The sequence below is a fragment of the Python bivittatus genome, unplaced genomic scaffold (assembly GCF_059951505.1).
Source record: "Python bivittatus isolate LINGU-HERP-01145 unplaced genomic scaffold, Pbiv_v1 ctg000610_np1212, whole genome shotgun sequence".
Classification (NCBI taxonomy): Eukaryota; Metazoa; Chordata; class Lepidosauria; order Squamata; family Pythonidae; genus Python; species Python bivittatus.
The window spans coordinates 2,226,296-2,236,154 of record NW_028277088.1 but is presented as its reverse complement, the minus strand read 5'-3'; the positions used below and the strand labels follow the sequence as shown (position 1 = coordinate 2,236,154).

The 9,859-nt window shown below is 44.0% G+C and overlaps 1 protein-coding gene across 2 annotated transcripts in view; it reads right to left on the bottom strand.

The window, feature by feature from the left end:
• Positions 1–359: 359 nt before the first annotated feature.
• ALS2CL (ALS2 C-terminal like) overlaps positions 360–9,859 on the bottom strand; it is a 47,539-nt gene continuing 38,039 nt past the window's right edge. Inside the window, exons 19-26 of one of the 2 annotated variants that reach the window (XM_088150776.1) lie at positions 9,299–9,456; positions 7,987–8,049; positions 6,549–6,722; positions 5,976–6,018; positions 5,133–5,194; positions 3,985–4,134; positions 3,243–3,339; positions 360–2,080 (exon numbers count right to left, since the gene is read on the bottom strand). In XM_088150776.1, the coding sequence (XP_088006902.1) occupies positions 2,030–2,080; positions 3,243–3,339; positions 3,985–4,134; positions 5,133–5,194; positions 5,976–6,018; positions 6,549–6,722; positions 7,987–8,049; positions 9,299–9,456 (798 nt within the window). In that variant the 3' untranslated portion in view covers positions 360–2,029. Of the gene's footprint in view, positions 2,081–3,242; positions 3,340–3,984; positions 4,135–5,132; positions 5,195–5,975; positions 6,019–6,548; positions 6,723–7,985; positions 8,050–9,298; positions 9,457–9,859 lie in introns of those variants that run through there. The other variant, XR_015797892.1, reaches the window with a different exon arrangement.

The following is a 9,859-nucleotide window of genomic DNA, read 5'->3' as shown; positions in this document are numbered from 1 at the left end:
CGTGGTAACAGAGGACTCCGTAATATAAGGGTCACCCCCTATCCATCTGGGCCAAAGGGCCTGGAGGATGCTGCGTTGCCACTTGCACCCGGAGGTATTGTGCCAGTTTTGGCACCCGGGAGAGAAGCCTTAGGAGATCCATGTTTTGGAGAGGGAGGAAGAACTCTTCAGTAGCCAAGGGAAGCCCTGCAAATTTGGGCAGGGCTGTGGGCTTAGTCATGAAGGGGTGGCTGGGGGGCTTGGTAGTGCCAGTGGCTCCCCTGCTTGCGCCAACTGAAGGGCCAAAGGATGGCTTTGCTCCGGCTCTCCCAGGCCGCCCCCTCCCTCTCGCCCCCTCCCACAATTTCAAAAGGGATTCAGAGCCAAAGCAAGGATTAGGATCCCTGGTCAGAAAAGGAACATTCGATTTGACCAGCCCATGATCTGATTCTTTTTGAGCAGATGTCTCACTTTCGCACGGTGCAAAAATGCCTCCAGAATAAAACGCTGCTCTAGGTAAGGTCGTTTGTACTTATCTGAAGTTTGCGTCCACTTTTATCTGGTGTATTCCATAAACAAGGTCACGATTGGGGATGTTAGGCAGTTTATTACTATTTTTTTTAAAAAAAGCATATCAAACCCGTTCAATAATTCATAAAAGAGACCAGAAATTATTCTCAGGTCAATTAGATAAAATTAGTGTTATATTTCTCATTGCTGGAAAAGCATCAACTCAGTACTCAAAAGAAGTTGACTGCGTGGAAAACAGGCTAAAGGGTTATCATGTGTGACGTTGAGCTTGTCTGTTCTCCAGGCTACTCTTTCAAAACCAAGTCTGTGGCAAAAATAAAAAAGAATTAAGCATCCATGAAGAGATTTCAATTGTTCTAGCCACCCGGTCTAGAAGATCTCCACATCTTTCTTTGCAACCTCATAATTAAGTTTTCTTCCCTCTCGATAATCCCGTCTGTGGATCTACTCAAAGATTCTTAACTGCCTGGATCCATAGGATCCTGTTTCTTCCATTGTCATTAGTGTCAACATTAGAAGCGGCAGTGATGATGAAACAAGATGGAGGAAAATGCTCCCACTTTTGCTCTCAATTGACTGCAGGCCCTCAAAAAAATCCTGCCGCCCTTTCCAGCTGTTCAAAAGGATTGGGTGCGGTTTGATCAGCAAAAATACATCCATGAGATGTTAGCAGCTTTAAGGAAATGGAAGGTAAAGTGCAAAGAAAACAGAAAACACTATATTATTTTGGATCTCCTTCTTATTTCAGTGGGATAACAGCACGAGGGCTAATGATTCATTCATGGTGGGCCAAGGAAACCCAAAATGCAGGTTTTTCGTGAGTATAGGTTACCTTGCTGTAGCAGGTAGATGTTGAACCCTTTCAAGACAGGTTAGTCTGCAGCAGGGATCCGGATTAAAAAATGTTTGGTTAATTGGTTACCCCACAAATATAATAACCCAAAGTGATTTTGCAATGTGTCGTGAGCTGTAATACTGTTTTATCCCTGGGAAATTATAAACACTGTGGAAGAAATGGATGGTCATTTAAGAGAGAAATAAAAAGGGAGTGTGATGGGTTAAACATGTCATGGACCAAAATAAGGCTGAAGATCTGTTCCTACTAAGCCCAGATTGCTGTCTTGGGTCTGAAAAATGATGCAGATCTTATTGGGGAGAATGGGCAGAGGCTCTCTGTGCATTTATCAGAAAATGGAAGGTCCATCAGCCCTTTGTAGAATCATAGAATTATACGGTTGGAGTTGGAGTTGGAGACCTTGGAGGTCTTCTACTCCAACCCCCTTGTAGGTCTGTATCTCTTTTCTTTCAGTTTCCAACAATCTCTGGTCGTCATTGACTCAATTTCAGAGAAATCGCCAGCTAAAAGAATGAACGTGCTTCCCATAGGAAAGACAAATATTAATTAAAAACAAAAAAACAATAGCAGCCACTATGTCCAGTCCCGTCTTTTTGCGTTATCGGAATAAATTCTCAAACTGCCATAGGCTGATGACCTCAAATCACTCTGGTGTGTCATCTTTCAGGAGTCACACAGATGTAGTCTTATCTCCTGGATAAGCTGGTAGCATGACTGGAAAACAAGCGGGGGGGAGGCGAGAAGCAAGAGTCCATTAGCAAGTTTAATTGGTCAGCTTTCCTGGATTGGTAGAAGCTAAAAACCTTCATTAAGTCTGGGTTCCTCAACTTAATCTCAGTTTGATCTCCACTTCCCCATAACTGATGAAAAGAAACTCCTGCAGCCGCCACAACGTAAGGGAAAACCTGAATTATGCCGTCATCTGAAGCCACACTTTTAGGAAAATGCTATAACAACTTAAGCACAGAACTTCCTGACAAGGTCAGAAATGGAGGGAGGATAGAGTTGGAAGGCAGCAGATCACACACACACACACACACAATGGATTTTCTTCAGGGACACCAAGAAGACCTGATCGTTGCCCACCAACTTTCCTTTCATGCAGTATTTTCCCCGCTGAAACATCTGGCTTCCAAAATATGAAGCACGTCAACCTTTGCCCTGATCCAATTAGAGGTGTGGAAAGGGGGTTAAGGTTGAAACGCTTGATCCCAAACCGTCCCAAGTCACCCAAAATGTTGGAACCAATCATTCTGAGGGCAAAACAGAATTTGGAACAGTAGATTTTGAGACCAGAAGACTCCTAACAACGCGAGAACAAAACGTTTCAACCTCTGAACATTTTGCACATGCCTCTGGACCTGACAGGGCATTAACTTACATACACAGCTGTAATATACATGTCTAGCTGCTTCCTTCCTTCCTTCCTTCCTTCCTTCCTTCCTTCCTTCCTTCCTTCCTTCCTTCCTTCCTTCCTTCCTTCCTCCCTCCGTTTCTTTCTTTCTTTCTCTTTCTTTCTTTCTTTCTTTCTTTCTTTCTTTCTTTCTTTCTTTTTCTCTCTCTCTCTCCCTCCCTCCCTTTCTCCCTCCCTCTTCTTTCTTTCTCCTCCTCCCTCCCTCTTTCTTTTCCTTCCTTCCTTCCTTCCTTCCTCCGTCCCTCCATCCCTCCCTCTTCTTTCTTTCTCTCCTCCCTCCCTCCCTCCCTTCCTCCTCCTCTTTCTTTCTTTCTTTCTTTCTTTCTTTCTTTCTTTCTTTCTTTCTTTCTTTCTTTCTTTCTTTCTTTCTTTCCCTCCCTCCCTCCCTCCCTCCCTCCCTCCCTCCCTCCCTCTTCTTTCTTTCTCTCCTCCTCCCTCCCTCCCTCCCTCCTTCCTTCCTACCTCTAGTGCTGTGAGGAGGAAATCATGCAAGCCACCTTCATTTGTAGGATCCATCAAATCTCTAATCAAATGAATTTCTGCTCCTAAATGTTGGATGCTAGAAGAGAGGAAAATACTGTGTCAGAACAGGGAGACTGAGGACCTCACAACAGTAAACTCAGGGGGGTCTGCAGGGTGTGGTCAAAACAGTCAAGAGTGGGCGGAGCTTTGATCGCACCGCTGCGGCCCCATCTTGACTTTTTTGACCATACCCTGTGGATCACTTGAGTGAACTTATTGTGGCACAAACAGCTGAAAAAAGTCTGTTTTCATGGTCCTGCTGAGACCCTCGTGGTATTTTGCTGCTGACTGCATTGCTTGACTTTGTAAGCCGCCTAGAGCCAGCCAGACTGAAGCAGCATAAAAGTCATGGTAATCAATTAAAAAATACAGTGATAATCACGTAAACTGTAAGCAAGCCAATCACCTCAGTCAATCCTGCCCTTGGGATTATTTTAGGATTCAGGGGGCCAGCCAAGTGTCTTAGGGATGGGAATAGAACCGGCAGTCCTTCACGACGTAAACTATTCCATTCCCACTCTTAAAACTCCAAAAAGAGTCCATTTGGGGTTTTGGGGTTTTTTTTCACAGGCTGACCCTTTACCATTTGGCACCCAGTTCCAGCCGTGTGCTCCATGGATGGGATGCTGGGTGGCCCATGGGCCGTCCCCCCCCCTTGCAGTCCACCAAAGCGTCTTCTCACCTGGCGCGGGTGACCACGTAGGTCAGCAGAGGTAGGAGGTCATCCATCGGCAGATTATATTCCTTCCCCAGCAGTCGGTTTATCGTTTTCTCGATCTCCTCGTACGTCTTTTGGAGAATGTCCAGTTTTTCCTGGGGGTCAACAGTAGTGCTGCCAGGGAGGATGAGGTGAGTAGAGAAAAAAGACTGCCAATCATGTAAAATACATGGGAAGCCAAAAGACACATTCATCCTACAATTCTACCCTCAAGGGTCACTATTTAGACTGGGGGCAGAATCAAGAGTCTTAGTGATCCTAATTTGCATTTTTACAAGCAGGCAAGTTGCTAGTCCCTATGACGTGCACAAGGGAGAATTTTATGGGAAAACTTAGTGAGACCTTAGAGATTTCTGGGGGGAGGGGCATTTCATTTATTTAGCACTCAGAAATCGATATTATTAGACGACACAAGTTATGCAATTTATACAGGTCCAACCTCACAGGGCTATTATGAGGATCAAGAGGCAAAGGACTATGCCCATGCCTTTCCCTCCAGATGCAAAAAGTACAGGTAGTCCTCACTTAACAACCATTTGTTTAGTGACGGTTCAAGTTACAACAGTGCTGAACAAAGGGACTTACAACTGGTCCTTGCACTTACAACCGTTGCAGCATCCCCGCAGTCTCATGATCACAATCTGGGCACTTGGCAACCAGTTCACACTTACAAGGGTTGCAGCGTCCCAGGGTCATGTGATCACCATTTGCGACCTTCCGAGCCTACTTCCAGCAAGCAAAATCAATGGGGAACTGTGTGATTTGTTTAAGGACCATGTGATTCGCTTAACGACCGCTGCAAGAAAGGTTGTATAATTGGGCGCAACTCGCTAAACAACCGCCCTGCTTAACAATGAATTTTTCCATCCCTATTGTGGTTGTTAAGCGAGGACTACCCGTAAAACTAAAACAGACTGTGTTCATATACCATAATGCAGTTTGGTGCAATGTGTGAACCAAAATATTCTGGTTTATAAACCATAGTTTGGGACTAATGTGGTGCAATACTACCCCATTCTGGCTTCTTCAGCAAGTTTCTTGTTTTAAAAACAAGTCACAGATCAAGTGAATGTATGAACCTAATGGTAGAACAGCGTTTGCTGGCCACTTACATCAGCTTCTGTAGACATTCAGTAGCAGAGAGAAAGCACTGATCCTTCACCAGGGACTGCCTCTTTAAAGGAAGAACACAACAAAATTTTACCACACTGTACCTGGTGGCATTTGATGGCAACCTAACCCAGGGCTTGAGGATGTCTGAAATATCCAATATCTGGCCTTTCACTCATGCAAAGACCTTGCTTTTTGGAGCTTGCAAACATTATAAGTATTTGTGAGCACTGAAGCTACCCGTTGAGGAATCTTCAAATTAAGGGAGACCAGCTCTCCAAAAGGAGAGGAGTAGCAGGGCAAGGCTAAATTATGATGATGATGGTTAGTCCACAGTCAGCCAGATGTTTAGACTGGATTTGGCATTTTTGTCCACCCATCGAATCCTTCCCAAGGACCTGGGATAGGCAGATGTTGTGTGATGGTGTTAACGGTATCGCTTCAGTGCTTGCAATTATTATTATTATTATTATTATTATTATTATTATTATTATTATTATTATATCTTCAACCATAACTTATTGCCGCTGGGATAAAATTTATGCTAATGATGCAACTTTCGTGTTTGCATCGGCACCCGGACTGATCTGGAATCAACAGAAAAGGAGTCAGGATGTCGGGCCAAGGGGTTTTGAAGTGATGGAGCAGATTCTATCCCACATGTAGAATTTATTAAGGAGAGAGATTTTAGCCTAGGTTTTTTTTTTTTTTCTTACTCAGAAGAAACATTCATGCAAGGAAGAATTCTTTTCGATTTAAGCTGGAATGCACGCATGGACGCACGTAGGCATATTTGGACCTCTTTGTACAAAACAGGAATGTTAGAGAATAGAGAGATAACTTACTTGGTTATTCGTCAGTGTGAGATCTTTGAGAGGCCAGAAGTGTCTGAAAAGAGAAGGCAGGTGATGGGGGAAGAATAAACATTTGTAAATAGGTGGAATAGAAGAAAATTAGATTTGGGAGCTCCTAAATGTAATTTAGCTTAGGACCTCCTGCTCCAAAGACACTTGCTTTCAAATGCAAGAAGATTCTTAAGAATTTGCAAGGAAGAGGGAGGGAGGGAGGGAAGGGAGGGAGAGGGGGAAGGAAGGAAGGGGGAGAGGGAGGGAGAAAGGAAAGGAAAGGAAAGGAAAGGAAAGGAAAGGAAAGGAAAGGAAAGGAAAGGAAAGGAAAGGAAAGGAAAGGAAAGGAAAGGAAAGGAAAGGAAAGGAAAGGAAGAAGAAGGGAAAGGGAGGGAGGAAGGGAGGAAGGATGGAAGGAAGGGGAAAGTGAAAGGGAGAGGGAGAGGGAGAGGGAGGAGGAAGGAAAGGAAATAGGGGAAGGAAGGAAAAGGGAAGTGAAAGTGAAAGTGAAAGAAAAGTGAGAGGGGGGAAGGGAAGGAAGGAGGGAGGGGCGTTTCTGAGACCACCACTCACTTCTGGACGTCCAAGTATTCCAGTAGCTTCATGTCAGAAAAGCGACTGAGGTTGACAATTCCCTGGCAGTACTCTTCGTCCTGCTTTTCGTGGGAGACCATGTAGAGCATCAGGAGTTCCGGGTAGAAAGACGGCAGGATGAGAGGCAGGACAAGGCGGCCTCCTTCCGGGTCCCTGATCGGAGGAGAGCCAGAGGCCCGTCAGTGCGGCTCCCCCTTCCCTCCCGCAGCAGCCGAGAGCAGGCGGCTGCCGGTCTGCGACATTTGTGGCAACCATTCCCAGGTCTGGGATGGACTGGGAGGCTCAGGGCTCGGGTTGGGACCGGGTTCAAATCCAGCCTCATCTATGGAAACTGGGTGGATTATGCCGGTGGGCTAATCAGCCTGGCCTACCCCATAGGGTTGTTGTGGTGGGGGGCAAAAAACAGAGGGGAAAGTGTTAGGTACACCACCTTGACCTCCCAGAGGGGAGGCGAGATGTAATTCGAAGAAACAAACTCATCAATGAATATGTAAGGCTAAAATCACAGGAATGTAAGATTTCGGCCGTTTTTAACTGGAAACCTAATTAGAGCAGCCCCCAGCCCTAAACATCAAGAACCATCACCAAAAAGAAAAAAATAAACAGGGAAACAGCCAAGACACGGATCATGATGATGTCTTGAGGATGGAAAACAGAAAGGCTATTAAACGTTCCAGGATTTCGTGCCTGGCCCTAAATGGCCGCGCCTTTCCTTTCCTGCGCTAAGTGGATGGACTAGGAGGAACTTAGTTAGTACTAAGGAACTGGTTAGTTAGTACTAGTTAGTCAGTTAGCCACCAGGAAATCCCGGGGCTAGAAGAGAGACTGGGAAGGGAAAACGCAGGCTGGAAGAAAACAATTGCAAACCATTTTCGATGTTAGAAAGGGAAAAACGGTTAAAGAAAAATAGGAAAGAAAGGGGAAAAAAAAGATTTTTTCTTTCTTTCCTATTTTCCTTTTCCTTTCTTTCTTGCACTTTTAGCTCTGCTTTGACTTCTTTTTTCTTTCTTCTTCCTCACTCTCTATTAGTTTGCGTTCGTCTTTACCTTTGTTTTTAAAACTTTTAATAAAATTATGTTAAAAGCCAACCAACCAACCAACCATTTTCAATGTCGTTGCCCAGAAAATTATGGAATGTGTCCATAAGGTCTCCAAAAGTGAACCTCGACTTTAGCTTTTGAATGGGTGAATTCGTACAGTGTGGTTTATGGCTTAGTATCAAATTTATTTATTTATTTATTTATTTATTTATTTATTTATTTATTTATTAGATTTATCTCTGCCCATCTCCCCGTAATGGGGGACACCACCCTAGGGAGGAGGGGGAAATGGGGGAAATGTCCACCCGGTGACTGTGGCTTAGCTAGCAAACCATGGTTTGAACAATCAAGGGCTTAACAGGGTTCTACAGTGTTACCTCTGTTCTGTGTCCTGGGGGAATGTGTGTCCTTTGACCCTGAAGGCAAGTCGCAGCAAACCTCTACAAGAGAAGAAGAAATTTAAAATATTAAACTAGAGATCATCAGAAAACACTCGGATTAAGATACATATGCCTCTCCCAGCAACTGGAAATGGGTGCACAGTTAGAGAACTTCAAAGTGATTTTCAACAAAGTTCTGGAGGGGGAAAATTCAGTAAAATGGGGAAATTGCTGGGTTTGTTCTCCCAAAGGCCATTGATTTAACAGAATCAGGGGGAAAACATCCATCTTGCCTGAAACCAAACCACCTTGACCAGATACTGTTGGAATCCTTTTTAAAATTATTTAAACAGTGTGGACAGAGAATGCTATTCATCATCATCATCATTATTATTATTATTATTATTAATTAAATTTATATGCTGCCCAACTCCCAGGGACTCCAGGGACTCTAGCAATTGGTTGTCCTAACAGCAGTTTGACAATAACTCTGCCCAGAGTCACTTGGACAAAAGTGAGATGGGTGGCTAATCAATTGTGCAATAAATAAAATAAATAAAATAAAACCCAGGGGGTGGGAGGCTCCCTTTCACTGGATGTCTTCTAGCAGAGGCTGGACATCCATCAGGTTGATTGATGGACTGATTATGTACCATCAAGTCATTTTGACTCCAAGATCTTGAGAAGTTAAGAGAAACTTGAAAAGTTTTAACTGGTTTAAGTCAATCCTTTGACCCAAGAAACTCTGGAGCAGTTTTTACAGAGAGTTGCAATGGATTGATTTCTTCAGGCATCTAAGCCAGCGTTTCTCAACCTTGGCCACTTGAAAATATGTGGACTTCAACTCCCAGAATTCTCCAGCCAGCATGGCTGGCTGGGGAATTCTGGGAGTTGAAGTCCACACATCTTGAAGTGGCCAAGGTTGAGAAACACTGATTTAAACTATGCTTTAGCTGAAGATTTGGGCCTCCCACCTGTGGATATGAGGGAAAAGGAGAGAGGAGAGGGAAACTGTTAAAAACAAAGCCCTCATTCATATTCCCCCATCCAGGATCTCTTACAAACGAAGGAAGATTTAAGGAAGACAATCCAGGGAGGAAGAGAAATGAAAGACTCCATTTCTATTCCTGCCTTGATGGGCCTGCATGACGTTCTAAAATAAGTCTCATTTCCAGAACCAAGAAGACTCTAGAGATGCGAGCTGATGGCCCAAAGCAAAAATTAAATTTATTTGCAGTTGCTTAGCAGCTTAGATTTCCAAGAGAGGAGAAGACGCAGGAAGCTGTTGTGGAATTAAAGCAATACGTACTGGTAGAATTCCCATATTTTGTTGGCGTAGTGTTTGACCTCTTCTTGGGCCATTCTCAGCAGATGCTTGTTAGCGCCAATGCCGGAATAGGTTGACTGAAACACCAAGGTCAGAGCCTTCAGCAATTTCCCTAAAGGATGTAGAGAGGACTCCAGGGACTGAAAAGTCAGAAGATTACCATCTTAAAATCAAGGTAGATTCCAAACTTGTGAACTAGATAGTGGGGAAAGTGCAAACAGGGTCTATTCTTCTATTGATGAGGTGAGTCATATATACAGCTCTCCAAAGCTGTAAATTAGAGCAGTGTTTCTCAACCTCAGCAGGTTTAAGATGTGTGGACTTCAACTCCCAGAATTCTGGGAGTTGGTCCACACATTTTAAACCTGCTGAGGTTGAGAAACACGGAATTAGAGGAAGAGAAGAATTTCCCAGGAACCCAGTTCCACTCAAGGGAGATTTCTTTTAAACCCACTTAAAATGCAGATTTTAAAAATTACCATATACAGTGGTACCTCTAGTTACGAACGCCCCTACTTACGAATTTTTCGAGATACGATCAGC